The sequence below is a fragment of the Borostomias antarcticus genome, assembly GCF_949987555.1.
Source record: "Borostomias antarcticus genome assembly, chromosome: 7".
Lineage (NCBI taxonomy): Eukaryota > Metazoa > Chordata > Actinopteri > Stomiiformes > Stomiidae > Borostomias > Borostomias antarcticus.
The window spans coordinates 10,864,114-10,881,629 of record NC_140240.1 but is presented as its reverse complement, the minus strand read 5'-3'; the positions used below and the strand labels follow the sequence as shown (position 1 = coordinate 10,881,629).

The following is a 17,516-nucleotide window of genomic DNA, read 5'->3' as shown; positions in this document are numbered from 1 at the left end:
GAGTGAGGAAAGAGGGGGAAGGGGCAGAGAAGGACAGAGCGGGGTGAAGAGAGGCGCAGGAGAGGGAGAGACAGCTAGAGAGCGAGGGAGAGAGAGAAAGAGAGAGATGGGGTAAGATAGGAGGGATAAACAGACAGCTGTGGTACAGTACGTGGAGATCCATCAGGCAGCAACGGCAGCCCTGCAGTGTGGGGAATGAGGGGCTGAGCTAGAGAGAGAGAGAGAGAGAGAAGAGAGAGAGAGCTTGACAGAGAGAGAGAGAGAGAGAGAGAGAGATAAGAGAGAGAGCTTGACAGAGAGAGAGAGAGAGAGAGGGAGAGAGAGAGCTAGAGAGAGTGGGAGAGAGAGAGCTTGACAGAGAACAAGAGCAGGTCGGTGGGAGAGAGCTTGAGGCATTTGTCTGAATGAGAAGTGTGTGTGTGTGTGTGGGGGGGGGGGGGGGGGTGCGAGTGTGGAGTCAGGACGCGATGAAGAAGGACGCAGCCGGGGATGAGGTGCTCTCTGGTGTCCATCCAGCAGAAGGACGTCATGAGCCGTGAACGCTGAGGGGAGCGTGTGATCCCGCCAGCCAGAGAGGGAGAGAGAGAGGGAAAGAGAGAGAGAGAGAGAGAGAGAGAGAGAGACAGACAGACAGACAGAACAGAGAGAGAGCGCGCAGAGAGAGCAGCAGCTGCTTTGACGGTGCGCGCCTCACTCGGGGGATGCAGCAAACCTCTACCCTGAGAACAGCGGCTTGCAGAGCGAGCTGTACTCGGCGAGGAGCGGCGCCAGGTGGTGGGAGAGGGGTCGAGCGCCCGGGGTGAGCTGGATAAACCCCGGTGGTCCGGCGGAAGATAAGCGGCTCGCCCGCTGCGCGTCGGACGTCGGCCTGGATGTACCGCTTTGAGAAATGATAAGAACGCTCTGAATTTGCCAGGAGTGCGCGTCTGTGCGGTGTGTGTGAGTGTGTGTGTGTGTGTGTGTGTGTGTCTGTGTGTGCCGCACCAGGAGCATTCGAGACAGCAAGGACACATAGGCTCTCTTTCCCGGCTGCAGGCGCTTCGTCCAGGGAAATGTAACTGGATCTCACTCTGAGCCGAGCGGTTTCGGAACCGGCAGACAGAGTCCGGGAGAGAAGTACTGAATTCTTCGCTGTAGGATTATGCGGCACGATTACCTGACCCCTCTACCCTGTTTGCGGAGTAAAGGAGTTGACAGAAGAGCGTGCCACTATCAAGATTTAATGAGTATGATTACCGCGACTACTACCGCTGTACTTCCTAACGCCGCTGCCGCGATGCTATGAGCCGCGTCGTTCCGTACCACTGCAAGAGCCTGACCGGTAGGACCGTGAGACTCAGACGTAGAAGTCTGCGGCGGGTGAAGGATTGATTAACGTTGTTCTGGTCTGATGAGAGCTGACCATGTGCATTTCACCGCTATGGATCGATCATTAGACCGGTTCAAAGAAGATAACGATCGAGCCTCCGTAGACATGCGGACTTCGGGATCTGACAACGTTATCTTTGCGTTAACCTCAAAGTTCTCTCGTCTAGCCTCTTGACTGGGAGAGGGTTTATAATATTCTAGATTTTGTGACTATTTTTGCACTTACCTATCTACCGATTTACAGACGACTAACTTTTGTGGGAGGTGAGAGCACTCGCAGGGTAGTTGGAAGATGCCAAGTGGGCTCAATCTAATGAAACGCCTCATCGATCTCCTAAGGGCATACCTTTCCTCCACCAACCTTACCTCCTCCCTGGCCTGACATCGCCAATCACTCCAAGAGACAAGCACGCGCACATCTGTGTGTGCGGTGTGTGTGTGTGTGTGTTCACTCCCCGGTCCCCGGTCCAGCCAGGCTGGGCTGGGCTAGGCAGCCCCCCCCCCCCCACTAGCGTGCGGGCCCTCCTCCTCCCTGTGTTTTAGCGTAGCCGGGGCCCCCGCCTGCCCAGCGGGCGCCGTCTGGCCCCTGCCCCGGCCCGGACCCTGTCTCCCTGCCTGGCCCCCTGGTGCTGCTTCTGCTGCCCCAGGATGATGTGGCAGTGCCACATGTCCTCCTCGGAGTGCCGGTGCTACCGGCTGAACGGCTTCTCGCTGCTCAAGCGCCTCCCCCTGTCCGCAGACGGCGCAGGCGGCAAGGCGTCGCTGGACCAAACGGTGGGAGAGTGGCTGGAGCGCGCAGGGATGCCGCAGTACGAGACCAAGCTTCTGCTCAACGGCTTCGACGACCTGCGCTACATGGTGAGTGCGCACGCACACACACACACACACACACAGATGTCCTGCGGATACAGTAGCACCTGCCGTAACCCCCCCCCCCCCCCCCCGGCAAATTGTTGGTACCATCAATCATCTCTCCCTTTTGCTCTCTCTCTCTCTCTCTCTCTCTCTCTCCATCTCTGCTCCTCTCTGTTTTTCTCCACACGTCTTTTTAATGTCTCCCTCTCTATCTCATCTCTTTTTATCTCTATCTTTCTTGCACATGACCACCCCCATCGATCCCTTTGCCCCCCCCCCCCCAACCACCACCACCACCCCCCACCCACCTCGCTCTGGTGACCCCATACAGATTTATGTCCATACTAACTATGAATCTCTCTAACATCTATGAGCTGTCAACCAATGGGAAGACGGATCACAACCAGAGTCCATTAACTTTTTCTCCCCCCCCCCCCCCCCCCGTATGCCCCAATCATGCCATCTCATTTACTGGGGAATTTGATGTCCCCGCCCCCCCCTCTCCCCTCATGGTAAAGGAGCTGATTTACAGTCCGACGCCTCCACTTCTCTGCTGACTCAGCCAGAAAGCCCACAGTCCACCCCACATCACCCATCAGCTCCCTCACTCCCGGGCACAGCTGATCCGTGGGTCAACAGCAGCGCTCATATACTATTTCAATCACTGTTAATATGCCCGTCTTTAACACCGTCAATCTTTCTTCCTTCTGTTTTTTTCTACCCAGAAATACATGTTTTCTGTTCAGCTGGTATTGGCTGTGTTGTTTAGGAATGATACAGAGGTCCTATTGATCTCTGAAGATCAGTAACGTCTCTGTTCCCTTGTTTTTCCTCAAAGCAATTGTGTATTAATGAATCGACCGAGGGGCTGCTCGAAGGCTTTTTTCCAGACAGATTAAAAGCCATATGTTTCTAGGGAAACTAGATACGGCGTTTGGCAGTGACTCTGCAAAAGACTCTCATGGTTCCCTCTAAATAAAGATAAGGTGAGCTTTAATAACCCCCAGGGGGGTGATTTGGCTCAGGCACTGCTATACAGTCTGGTGGCTGCTGGCACAAAGGAACCAAGAAGTTATCTAGTGAAAGCCCTGTTGTTAATGGCTTAGTAACCTCAAACCTTGTCATAATCTCAGACCGCTGGGCTGAGCCAGTACATCCCCTCTTAAGCTGCTTCGGCCAAACTGGACCAGGGACACAGAGTTACAGAGTGTTTGAGAGGTTGTATTAAAACAGGATTGGTATAAGCATGTGCTCTGACTCTTAACTTACAGTATGGTTTTAAATCAAGTGCACACTTTGGGTTAAAGGGGCTGAAGAATTGGATCCCAGATGGCCCATTATGTGGACTATTCTTACTGAGCCTAGAAATGGGCCTTTCACTGGAGGACTCCACACAAGCGTTCTCCTTTTGGTGAGGTCTTTCAGAACAGACAGTGTTGTGACGAGGAGCATGGGCCATTAGCTCTGTGATGTTCAGTCCTCATCTCACGCGTCTGCTGGTCCTGCGACATTAGGGAGATAATTGATTGGCGTGTCACAGGACAAATTTGCCGTGGATATTTACAAGGGCTCCGAGGTCGTCAACGGGAAAGGTCATAGCAGTCGGTAAGATGGAATGGGAGCTGCTCCAAGAAATTATTCAATTCAATTTTTTCATTAGCGCTGCTGTGTTGTGCTTTGTTTATTTGTGAGCCTGGAGGGGGAATCGAACCCTGGTCTCACACTCACATCAAACTTAGGCTGTGAGGTCATTCTTAGAGTATGACGGCGACATTTGGACTCACAATATATATCTCTGTCAGGGCTGCCTCATCTTCTTCCAAACCATCTGGTTGGGCCTAGTCTCGCATAGCCACACATAGTTTATGCTGTGCCAGCACTGGAGAAAGGCTGGATTCATTAGCATTCGTTAAATCGTTTGTCATACCAGGTTAGGCCTAACATCCTCACTCAATCCAGCTGGTTTTTTGTACAAGGGCCAGTTAGCTGTTAGCTTAGTTATACAGTATAGTAGGCTAATGTTCTCCACAGTATGGCTAGGTCCAGCTAGCTAATACTGTAGTATTATCTATCTACCTATAAAGGAAACGGTGCATGTCTGTCTGCCGAATATCTCGACAACCAGCCAATGTATGAAATTGATGTGTTACAGTATGTGCAGCCTATTGCTCAGGACCCAAGGACATGCATGTGTTGCATGTGAAGTTGTTTGGATCAGCGGTTCTTGAGAAATCGATTCAGAATGTATATGTTACGGTCAATGTGAGAAAACGGGGAATGTAGGAGAAACATGTGCGTTTCTCACATCTCCCGGGTAATGTGCACATTCCCCGACCTTGCGGGAGATGTGAGAAATTGGTTAGTATTTCTCACATCTCCCGTACGGTCGGAGATTGTGCACATTAACCGGGAAATGCTTACAATTCCCGACCTTGCGGTAAATCTAGGAAAGTGCAACCGTATGCAAAACCTCTGCGCAGCCGGGTGGTGGGAGAGGGCTTATGTGACGCCTCTGATGGCGTGCACCATAAGAGGCACGCACGGTAGTTGGGCTAACGTTACTGGCACACACCTGTGAGAGATTTTTCGTCTTTTCGTCTGTCTTTCGGCTAGCTAACGTGTAGGGTTCCTTTGGAGGTTCCCACCTTCCTGTTGTTGCAATGTTCCTTTTGCGTTTGTTAACTTGATCACCAGTGTATCCTCCTAATACTACTTACACTGTGTGCAGCATAGGCTATATTACTGTTCAAGGTAGACCACAGACTGTTATTAACTGTAGGGGAGGACCGGGACGAATGAAACACTTTTTGGTTTGATCAGATTTACACAGAAATTAATAAAGATGGAGATTACATTTTTTTATGACAAACAACTTGTACATGTCCTTTACTAACCTATTAGTTGTAAGTTTCGTTCTGTGGTGTAACAGTTCAATTCAAGACGGCCGAGAACAGAGATATGGGCCTAATATTGGTTCTCTTGTCCCTGCCGTGCGGGGCGAGTGAAACAGATGAGTGGGACGAGTGAAACAGTAAGATTGTTTTGCTTATTGTGTTGCGTAGCCTCGCGGCTTGTAGGCTAATTATCTTAACTTTCAACACATGTATAATTAGACCCAATTTAATGTTTCCATTAATGCAATTGATGCTATGTATTCGAAAACCATGGGCAAAATGTCAAGCGCCTCTCGTTCTAAGCGCACGAGCCCTCTCCCACCACCCGGCTGCGCAGAGGTTTTGCATACGGCTGGACTTTGCTAGATTTACCGCAAGGTCGGGAATTGTAAGCATTTCCCGGTTAATGTGCACAATCTCCGACCGTACGGGAGATGTGAGAAATACTAACCAATTTCTCACATCTCCCGCAAGGTCGGGGAATGTGCACATTACCCGGGAGATGTGAGAAACGCACATGTTTCTCCTACATTCCCCGCGAGGTCGGGGAATGTGCGCAATAACCGGGAAAAGCTCACATTCCCCGTTTTCTCACATTGACCGTAACATATACAAATAGTGAATTGCACTTATGCTAAGCTAATGAAGCTAACTGGTTGTCTGTGAGGGCTGGCATAACTTGCAATGCATACTGGGAATTGGAATCTTATCTCCATTCATTTTGCTATGCGACATCTAGGCCCGGCTGCTAAGCCAGGCCACCGCCATTTTGGACTGACAGTTGATTGTGCAACTTGTTGGATTCCATATACGCTCACCTTTTCATGTTGACACTTATGTTTATTAATCATCAGTAATTCCCACTAATACGATCTCACTTTTATGACATTGCAATTATTGAAAAATTTGAATTAAATTATATTTTTTTAATCATGTTGCCCTCATGTTACCCTCTAATCATACCCTATTAGTCAAAGTTATTGAGAGGAATGAATGACAGTATTTGTATTGACTTTTATTTCATCAGGGAGAACATGAGCGGGGTCTCTCTCTATGTTACACAAATAAAAAACATTTGATCTTCACATGTGCTGCGAAAAATAATACCACATGACAACAACTGGCCAGAGTATCACTGACAGCACAACATGTATATTCTATCAATATGGACAAAATTCAGTCTACCACCCTGATTTTAGACTGTCTAAAAACATTGCACTTTGTGTGCCTTTGAATATTTTCATCAATTTTTAACTGTAGCACAAGCCAGTAACCACTCTCTCCATCAGATGAATGGGTGTGTCCAGATGAAGAGAGTCTTCAGGATGACAGAGAAGAGAGCCCTGCTTTTGACAGTGGCTAAGGCTCGGGATGGCTTCCATGCTTCTGTGTGTTGGCTCCAAGTACTTCGCGAGCACATAACCCCGTATGAGCAAGGGCTTATGGTTTATAGGGATCGGAGTGCATGCTTAGTCAGAGGGCTGTCAGAAGGGCCTGAGCTTTAGACAGTGGCTGAGGTCGGGGTAGCAGAGAGGTCTGGCACGCTGACGGGTCAGGTCCAGGTCACGGCACTAACTCCCCTCACTACATGGAGCGGGACGGGCCCTGTGGGCAGCAGCAGACAGAGGAGCCCATGGCTTTAGTGGGGGTCGAGGTCCAGGTCGTCGTCATCAGCCGGTTTCATCCAGCCGGTATCCATCAGCAGCAGTTGTCTGGGTGGACCTGAAGAGGCGGGTCAGGAGAGAGCCAATGAGACGAGAGGATGATGGGAATTCAAGAGATGTGTAGAAAAGCAGTGGAAGTAGAAATGCATGTGCGTGAACATAAATCAGGAATTCAGATGCATGCAAAACGGTGTCACCATGGTGTGTCACACATCCCAACACTAACCCTTTTAATACTCACACTTCCAGAGAAGATAGTATAACTTGATCTTGCACATATTGTCATCCCATTTAATCATGTGTGCATCACTACTTGGGAAAATATTTACTGAGTGTATTTGTTCAAAAGACTATTAAGGACAGAAAGTTGTAGCCTATAGGAGTACATTTTATTTAGTGTGTTTAAATATGCAAAAAAATAACTTATTATTATGGGGTATTGTGTGTAGAATTTTAAGAAAAAATAAATGTAATCAATTTTGGAACGAGGCTGTAGCATAACAAAATGTGGAAAAAGTGTTAAACTCCTGGAGCTTCTCCAGAAAGCTTCAGCTTGCCTGGTGTTCAACCACACAACATCTGTTATCTACAATGGCTCCTTGTTGTAGCTGGCATCCACATTAAAACTCTGGTACTAGCCTACAGGGAAATGAAAGTAACAGTTCGCTTCTACCTCCAGGCCTTGGTCAAGTACTCCCATCTTTCATCCCCAAACTCATCCCCAAACTCGCCTCTTCAAGAAGTACTTCTCGGATATTTCCTCTTAAGCATCTATTGTATTTGTATTTTGCTAGTCTTGCTCCTAGACTTTAGCACTAGATAACACTTGTTTAGAAAGGAGATGCGCTTGTGAGTTCTGGCGAGTAGTGGTGCACTGACTACCTATGTTAAATGCAATTATTGTAAGTCGCTTTGGACAAAAGCGTCTGCTAAATGACTAATGTAATGTACCAGTTTTATCCACAGTTGGCCATGGCTAGGTCTGGCTAGCTAATAGTCGCGCCGTAGGCTAATATTATCCACAGTATGGCTAGTTCTGGCTAGTTAATAGTTCCGTAGTAGGCTAATATCTATATCTAGGTCTAGCTAGCTACTTGCACAGTAGGCTAATATTATGTACAATATGACTAGCTTTCAAATCAAAATCAAATCAAAATGTAAAAACTGGGCCACAGGCTGTATTGTTTAAAAACGTATGAAATGTTTGTTTGCTCAGATACCCCTGAGAAGGCCAAAAGCCGACCGCGCAGGGCTGAGCAAAGCCACCATGCCCAAATAAAGGCTTTTTTAACTTTAAAAGAGACGTGAGTGCTGCTTCCATCTTTAGGCTTTCATAGCCTACTATTTTTCAAATCAAAATGTATTTATAAAGCATGTTTAAAACGACAGCAGTCGAACAAAGTGCTGTACAAAGCTGGGTCCTAGGTAAAAACATCTCTCAACAAACATTTCAGCAAACAATACAGACATTGAACATAAACAAGACTTGAGCACAGACTGGTTAAAACGCCAGGGAGAAAAGTTAGGTTTTTAGAGAGGATTTAAAGTCTGGGAGGGAGTATGGGAGGATCAAAAAACTAAAGCAGGGCTGTTTCAGTGCTGTGTCTCGGTTTGAAGCCAGACTGGAACTGGATGTTATACTTGGCTAAGAACGACTGCAGCTGGGTATAGACTACTCGCTCCAGAACCTTAGATAGGAAAGGTAGCTGAGATATGGGCCTAAAGTTTGAGAGAGTGGAGGGGTCAAGATTTTTCTTTTTGATTAAAGGTTGCACCACAGCGTGTTTGAAGGCAACAGGGACACATCCTGAGCTGAGGCTGTTGACCAATAGCAGAACACTATCTCCGACTGAGTCAAAAACTTCCCTGAAGAGGCGAGAGGGAATGCTGTCTGTGGGGCAGTTTGTAGGCCACAGGTTTGGCTAGCTAATAGTTATGTACTGTAGGTACAGTACAGTATCCACAGTAGGGTTAAGGTCAGAGCCAGTTAGTTAATAGTAGCATAGTTGGCTATCAGTATTGTTACAGCAATACTACTATTACTCAACTCAACTCAACCAACATTTTATTTATAAAGCACATTTAAAACAACACAACATGTATATTCTATCAATATGGACAAAATTCAGCCTACCGACCTGATTTTAGACTGTCTTAAACATGGCACTTTGTTAGTTATGTAGTAGGCTTAAGCACACATTTAAAACAACCAAGGTTGACCAAAGTGCTGATTATTACAGTAAGAAATTACTGTAAGATGACATATGGATCCCATTACTTCATTGTCAGATCAATCCAGAAGAAGTCCTTTAGACAGTAACTCTGCTCTGAAGAAGCCCAGAGGATAAGGTGGGTCACAGAGACTCACTGCCCAGGATGTGGCTACAGTAGCTAATGAACACGGCCACAATCACCCTGGACCCTGGGGTGGCTTTTGTTTGTGTCCACGTCTGTTCTCCTTCAAATAATAGGACAGGACAGATTTGAGAGTATCCTTTTTACAGCTATCCTCTCATGTACTGCCCTGCTCTCTCTGCCATAGGCTCAGTAATACAGTAGGTTTCTTTCAGCCTGAAATAGAAACACAATTTTCCCTTAGATAAGGTCCGTTGGGGAGCGCAGAATGCCAAACATCCCCATTGTCCTCAGAGAGACGAACGTTATCAGTCTCCTCCAATGGAGGGAGAGCGGCTCCTGCTCTGACCACCGCGGCCACCGACCAGCCCTGAACAGCGTCGTGTCCCCTCTGGACCTCCAGTCCTCTGTCCCCTCTGGACCTCCAGTCCTCTGTCCCCTCTGTACCTCCAGTCCTCTGTCCCCTCTGGACCTCCAGTCCTCTGTCCCCTCTGGACCTCCAGTCCTCTGTCCCCTCTGTACCTCCAGTCCTCTGTCCCCTCTGGACCTCCAGTCCTCTGTCCCCTCTGTACCTCCAGTCCTCTGTCCCCTCTGGACCTCCAGTCCTCTGTCCCCTCTGGACCCCCAGTCCTCTGTCCCCTCTGGACCCCCAGTCCTCTGTCCCCTCTGGACCCCCAGTCCTCTGTCACAACGGTAGATGCTAGATACACTATCATAATATTGTGTGAGGTAGGTTTCGAACCCACCACTGTCTGCACTGCATCCAGGCCCACTATAGCCACTGCATCAAATAGAAATACACCATTTTGGGGGGAGAAGTGAACGCCCTCCGCATGAAAAAATAAGAGCGTGTCCTCACACTTTTCTCTACCACGTCTGTTCATAGAGACATGCCTCCAAAAATAGGGATATCTCACTTTAGGGGCACAAACAGTGGCCTTATAAAGGTCTCTACAGCGCCAACAGAGTCCCAGCTGTAGATATGAGCGGTGTGTTGGTCGCAGACATGCCGAGCGAGAGCAGGGGCTCACATGTACTCCGCAGGCATCACTGCGTGTCCTGATTGCTCCAGAACACGGCGTTGACGGGAGATGAATAATGTACAGCTGTGTGCCCGTTCTCCTCATCTCCCGACGATGATTACCGCTTTGTGTGCCTCGGCCGTCTAAACGGAAACTGTCAGTCCCCGTCTCTTTCGATGGGTGTAACTTGTGACCCACCACAGGTGGGTCCTCTTGTTTAGAATGTTGGTTTGTAGGCTTCTTCTACAGTCAAGTTATGATCATCACAAGACTTAATGCAGAAAGTCTGATCTTGTACCCTTTGGTATAGGTAGAGGCGGTTGGAAAAATATTGACAGTTAACGTGGCTGCTTCTCATAGATGGAGTTAAGATAGATATTATCCTATCACCTGATTAGTACCTCCACCCCAGCGACAGCGCGACAGCGCAGGGCAAGAGGTAATGTTTCCGCTGGCGTGCATGTGTGCACGTGAGTGTGTTTGTCTGTTAGCAGGATTACACAAAAACCACTGGACCGAACTTCACGAAACTTGGTAGCATGGTCCAACTTAGAATCCGTTAAACTTTGGAGCAGAACTGAATCACGGATCAGGTCCACGGGCCGCCCAAACACGGCCGGCCATTCACCTCCATTCATTTTTTTAACCAGGATTACGCAAAAACTACCAGACCGGTTTTCATGAAACTCGGTGGAGGGGTGTAGCATGGGCCAACCTACAGCCCCTTAAATTTTGGAATGGATCCGAATCACAGGTCAGGTCCACGGACCGCCCAAACACAGCCGGACTTCCCATTCACTTCCACTCATTCTTTGGACTATGATTACGCAAAAACTACCAAACCAATTTTTATGAAACTCGGTGAAGGGGTGTATCATGGGTCACCTTAGAACCCATTAAAATTTGGAGCAGATCTGAATCACAGGCTGGATCCACAAATGAAAAGTTAGAACGAAGCCAGCTTTCTGTGTGAGGGTGCTAGAGACACGGGTTTGGACTGGGGTGTGCGAGGGGAAAGTCCAGAATGCACCGCACTGCCCCCCTGCCGGCTGTGACCTGAGGGGGGCGCCACAGAGCCGGCCAAATACAGACACCCATTCACCTTCAGTCATTTTGTGGACTAGGATTACACAAAATGAAAACAAAACGTAGAACGAAGCCAGCTACCTGTGTGAGACATGGTGTGTGCGGGGGGAGAGCCCAGAGTGCACTGCTCTGCCCCCTGAAATGCATTCAGGAGGTCTCTGCTCTCTGAGCACCATTTCTAGTACTTTTGATAGGTCAGAATGACTTGATGCGAGTAAAAAACGAGTTCGAAATGAGTTCGCTTCTCCGTCCGACGGCGTATGGTTCTATTTCGGTCCTCTGCTGACGTCACACTCGGCTTTGTTCAGGACTTGATTCTGCCGGTGATCAGTGTGTAATCAGAGGATCCCATCTGTGCCGCGTAGCATCAGCTGCAGAGCTGAGCGGAGAGACAGGCGGAGAGAGAGCAGCCTCAGGAGAGACTACAGTACCTACCTTTTCAACAATCTCAGCTAGGAAGAAACAATCTGCAGCAGTCCCCCTGGGAAAAAACACTTAGCTCCACATTTGTAGAGGCTCTTCCTGTATCTTCACGCTTAAAGCTTCCCAATAAACCCGAATGCGACGATGAAGCAGCAGGACCCACTTAGTGTATGAATAGCAACACTCGGAAAGATGAGAATGTGTTGTCGTCACTCAAAATTTGGTTTAGGTGCTGGAAAAATCAGAGTGTTTGTGTGACCTAATTTGGCTACACTCCAATACACCGTCCTGCAATACCTCCTGCATGGTAAAATGTCTCAGTGCATCTCACTTTTGATGGGTCTTGCTTTGCAGCTCCGTCAGAACAGATTGATTATTTTTGGCATGCACAATTTACTTGACTCCAATGTCCTTCCACTGCGCTGGAGGCACTGTGAGGATATAAAACTTGTGTAGATTATGAGTGTGTGTGTGTGTGTGTGTGTGTGTGTGTGCGTGTGTGCACACTCGTGCGCATGTTTGATTATAACAGCATCGAGACATTACAGTGTACAATATGCATGCTGTGGGGGATGTGGAAATGTTCGTCTTAATGTACAACAACAGGGATATCTCTGTGTGCTTGTGTACTTATGCATGCCCATGTATGTGTGTGTGCAGGGCAGTAACGTGATGGAGGACCACGACCTCAGAGACCTGGGCATCACTGACCCGGGACACAGAAAAAAAATCCTCCATGCAGCAAGGAACCTTCCCAAGGTCGGTCACCTCAATCCTACCCAGATCACGGCATGCAAGACTACGTCTGGTCACGAATGACAAGCCTGGAAGCCAGACTTCCTCACAAAAAAAGAATCCCTTTTGCGATACAGTCTGGACTGCTAGCCGTCCAGAACCACTTCAGGGGGTGGGAGTACTTGCCTTGACAGACTAATCCATCAGACAGTGTTACAAAACTTTTGTTGAATCCATTCGTCAGAATGGCAAAAATGACTTTTACTCCGAGAAACTCTGCTAGTGCATACTCTTGTTCTTTTTTAATCATTGTTATTGAGTCTATTTCTGCAATAACTGCACTTAAGGCTATGTTTATTCTAAAGTTAACATTTCCGCTCATTGCTTCAGAAGGCTTTTTTTACCTGCGGCTTGTATTTCGTTTTCACGTATCAACTACAGAAACCAACCAGGGACTGCGTCCCCCCTGGGGGGGCAGAACAGCAGTTAAAACGCAGTCCCTGATTGGCCTGGTTATTTTGTAATTTCTGGAAATGTGACCGGGGAGAAGTCCGGACTGATCCGTGGAGAGCAGAATTTGAGCTCGTGATCAGGATGACGACGGCAGGCTAACGAAGGACAGTATTATCAGTGTATGAATGTCTCTCATTTAAGGATCAATAAAGCTTTCAGAGGGAAATCTCCCTCTCTCATCTATGAACACAGCCATGGAGTTGCCTACCTGCAGGTGATGTAGGGATGCTGTCATGTGCAGCACCTGGTTATGGTTAGAATTAGGGGTTTGGAGCTACTGAATAATTAAGCATGATAATGATAGCTCAAGACAGGCCGTGGTATATGGTTATTATATCACAGCTAAGGGGCGCAGTTCGGCTTGATGTGAAGCTCAGGGTCCCTTAGCTGTGATATGATAATCATATACCCTGGGCATGAAGTGAGCTTTTGCTTAATTATTCACCCCCAACCCCTAATTCTAACCATTGCTTTTATAATTGGAGCTATTATTTTTATAAAACGATCACCAAGTATGGCAATATGGACGTAATGGACACACTCCAATTTAAATATTTTTTTATTAATAAATAATAATGTTAAATAAAATAGTCACTCCTGGCTGCCTGTACTAGTTGATGGTGGGCAAGACGACCTCATCTGTGACCTTGATGCGGTTCCTGGCGTTGAGGAGCCTGTCGGACTCTAGCGGGTAGAACCTGAGAGGTTGAGGCGGTTGCAATGCTCCGTATACATAGCAGCTAGCGTATTACAGTCTAGCGTTGATTTCATTATTTGGCTATTTAATCACATTCATTTGTATGATATACAACAGAGTGACATAGGCTAACTTTTTTGTTTCTCAGATGTGGAGTGATACTGAATTGTGAAGGAATTTTATAAAAGTTGAGTTGAATGTTTTGACATACAGTCTTGATGAGGGAAACCTCTCTCTCTCTCTCTCTCTCTCTCTCTCTCTCTCTCTCTCTCTCTCTCTCTCTCTCTCTCTCTCTCTCTCTCTCTCTCTCTCTCTCTCTCTCTCTCTCTCTCTCTCTCTCTCTCTCTCTCTCTCTCTCACTCTCTCTCTGTCTCTCTCTCTGTGGGGCGGCTGTAGCTCAGTTGGTAGAGCGGGTCGTTCAGTGATCGAAGGGTCAGTGGTTCGAATCCCAGCTCCAACTGTCCACATGTCGAAGTGTCCTTGAGCGAGACACCTAACCCCAAATTGCTCCCAATGAGCAGGTTAGCACCTTGCATGGCAGCTGCCACCATTGGTGTGTGTGTGAATGGGTGAATGAGAGGCCATTGTAAAGCGCTTTGAGTGCTGCTAAGGTGGAAAAGCGCTATATAAGTGCAGTCCATTTATCTCCCTCTCTCTCTCTCCTCCAGGTGAAGGCCCTGGGGTGTGATGGCAGCACGTCTCTCTCCTCTTGGCTGGATGTGCTGAGCCTGCAGGAGTACCTGCCCAACTTCCTGTCCAGTGGCTACCGCACCCTGGACTGTGTGAAGAACCTCTGGGAGCTGGAGATTGTCAACGTGAGAGACACCTTCATAAGCCCAGAGACATGTTTCAGACACTGAGACACATTTAACAGTCGTATATTTGGGTCACGCTATTTCGAGGGGCTCTATCAGTAGTCTACAGATGCTCGTCAGCTATGCACTGTCAATTAACCACCCACGGCTTCAGGGTTAGTGGATAGTTATTCTGAGTACCCAGAAGCTCTCGCGACGGCAAGAACTTCTGGAAACAAGCTATGATACTCGTGGACACCAATGAGACTCCGGTCTGATTTTCAACCGGATGCTGATTGGCCCGCGCAGATAGTGGGCTGTGCGGAGAGGCTGATTAGGCCTCTGATTGGTCACTGAGCGCAGATTTCCACTTTTCAAGTATGGCTGACAAGCCCTGCACTCTAGCGAGCTGTCGGTAGCATATCTGCGATTTACTTGGACTTTCTCCCACGTTAACTCTCACTTCACAAGTGTATTACCTAAATTAGTTTTTCATTCAGTCCTGAGTTGACTATTTCAGACGTCCAATAACATTGCTTGATTTGAGCTACTCATTTTATAAAAGTTTAGTTGAATGTTTTGACACATGTAGTCTTGATGAGGGAAACCTCAAAATTAAGTGTTACAGATTCTTCCCTTGCACCTCTCTCTTTTCCTCTCTCTTTCTCTGCCCCTCCTCTTCTTTTCTCACGATAAAATGATGTTCACAAGCCGCTGAGGTGTGCAGCTGCTGGCTCCGCCCCACTGCCCATGTTTAGTGGCGCTGGACTCCAGACTAGTGGATGGTTAACTGAAGGTTTATTGATCGTTAGTTGAGCATCTGCAGAGCCATCTGGGGGGCGGGTGCGGGGGGGCGCTCAAAATAAAGCGCTGCCCTCTGTGAGTTATGGTTACGAGGTCACGCATGGCTCTCACGATCACCCGGCAGGGAGTGAACGAGGCGGCCCAGGCTGAGTTGAATTCTGGTCCGGTGGAGCGGCGCCCGTTGCTTCCGTGAGCCACTCGTGAAGTGTCTCTACGCTCTCCGTGCGTTGGTCACATCCTGTTCTGCCTGCCAATGAAGCAATCAACCTGGTCCTACATGAGTGCCGGCCATCTATTCATAGTTTGAAATGGTCAGCCTGGGACCAGGCGCGGTTCTGTTGGTGAATTATGGAGTGTGGGGGCGGCTAGCAGAGACAGGGTGGTGCTAAGAGCTTATGGCAAAACAGATTGGGGAGATGAATTATTGATGAGGGTTCATTCTGTTTGCCTCTAGCTCTGAGCCGCCAACTCCAACAGTGTGTGAATGTTGTCTTTTAACTTAAAGTGGCGTGTGCAGGTGCGTGTTCGTGTGTGCGTGTGTGTTTATGTGTTTTGGCACCACCTGTATTATTATTGGCGTCTGTGTGTGTGTGTGTGTGTGTTGTGTGTGTTTATGTGTATTGGCACCACCTGTATTATTATTGGCATCTGTGTGTGTGCATATATATATGTGTGTGTGTGTGTGTGTGTGTGTGTTTATGTGTATTGGCACCACCTGTATTTTTATTGGTGTCTGTGTGTGTGTGTGTGTGTGTGTGTGTGTGTGTGTGTGTTTATTTGTTTTGGTACCACCTGCATGGGTATTAGCAGCTGTGTTCCTCTGCAAACACAGCTGGTGGGTATCGGTCGTGTGACGGTGACCGCCTCTCTCTCCGCAGGTCCTGAAGATCGGCCCTCTGGGACACAGGAAGAGGATCATCGCCTCTCTGGCCGAGCGTCCGTACGAGGAGGCGCCCACCAAGTCCCAGCGCCTGACCCAGATCAGGGTCAGAGCCCCCTAACTCTCACAGCACACTGCCTGACGGGCTGTCATATAGCATGCTTGAGATAATCATGGTATTTTTAAAATGAAAATACTACAATCATCATGTAAATAATCCAGCCATGATGTATTGTGTGGAGGAAATTCAATGAGGAAAATTACCTTTGAAAACCCTGAAATGCGCCCAGGTGATTTTAATATGCCTATATACACATTTCTGATGTTTTGAAGATAAAATAAACATTGGCGCGACGTAAATTTAAAGATGCATTTTAAGTGATCGCATTATTTTATTTTTGTCATGATTGCTATAGATATCATGATACTGTCGTTATCGTTCTCTCTGTATAGATAAAGAAAAGATAAATACTAAATAAGGATACCTGCCCGTCTGACACACTCAACTGTATTACCATACTGTTCTATTAGTCAAAGGTTCAAGGTTTATTTGTCATAATGTACAAGGTACAATATGTATACTACGTATAATGAAATGCTGAGACCTATATAGTTAATTCTGTATCATGTCGGTGTAGTTTAATTATGTCTGTGTTGTAATAGTATGTCTACATTGTGTCTGAGACATGGATGAGTCTTTAGTCCTGAATAGAGAGGATTTCAATGCAGCAGAATCTTTTGTCTGTGGATGAGGCTCGATACAGCTGTGATAAAGGCCGGCTCGGTGGAGAACCATAGACAGTGACAGTCCAATCACTGAATAGTGTGTGTGTGTGTGTGTGTGCACGCAAGTGTCTTTGTGTGTGTGTTTGTCTGGTGCATGTGTGTTTGTTTGTGTGTGTGCGGGCCTGCCTGTGTGTGTGTATATGTGTGTGTCTATGTGTCTGTGTGTGTGTGTGTGTGTGCGTCTGTGCGTGTATATGTGTGTGTATGTGTCTCTGTGCGTGTGTGTCTGTGCGTGTGTGTGTGTGTGGGTCTGTCTGTGTGCGTGCGTGTGTGTGACAGTTCCAGGACCTGCTGTCCCAGGGCCCGTCACCCCTCAGCCAGGTGGACCCCTACACCAGTCGCTCCATGGACATGCTCCTCCCCCTGGCCGAGTCAGGGCGCAGGAGGCGGGGCCTGGACCAGGACTGCAGCGTGTCACTACGCTCCTACAGTGAGAGGCCGCGCTCCGTGGTTAGTATTACCGGTTAGAGCGCACGCGTGTGTCTGTGTGTGTATGTGTGTGTGTGTATCTCCGTGGTTAGTATTACCGGTTAGCGCGCGCGTGTTTGTGTGTGTGTGTGTGTGTGTGTGTGTATCTCCGTGGTTAGTATTACCGGTTAGCGCGCGCGTGTGTGTATCTCCGTGGTTAGTACTGTATTAC

The 17,516-nt window shown here is 47.9% G+C and overlaps 1 protein-coding gene across 1 annotated transcript in view; it reads left to right on the top strand.

Annotated features, from left to right (window-relative positions):
• anks1ab (ankyrin repeat and sterile alpha motif domain containing 1Ab) overlaps window positions 1–17,516 on the top strand; it is a gene marked incomplete at its 3' end in the record, with an annotated part of 37,535 nt that overhangs the window by 14,438 nt on the left and 5,581 nt on the right. Inside the window, exons 3-7 of the mRNA XM_084441331.1 lie at window positions 2,108–2,226; window positions 12,328–12,426; window positions 14,281–14,427; window positions 16,089–16,196; window positions 17,156–17,326. Of these exons, the coding sequence (XP_084297457.1) occupies window positions 2,108–2,226; window positions 12,328–12,426; window positions 14,281–14,427; window positions 16,089–16,196; window positions 17,156–17,326 (644 nt within the window). The remainder of the gene's footprint in view (window positions 1–2,107; window positions 2,227–12,327; window positions 12,427–14,280; window positions 14,428–16,088; window positions 16,197–17,155; window positions 17,327–17,516) is intronic.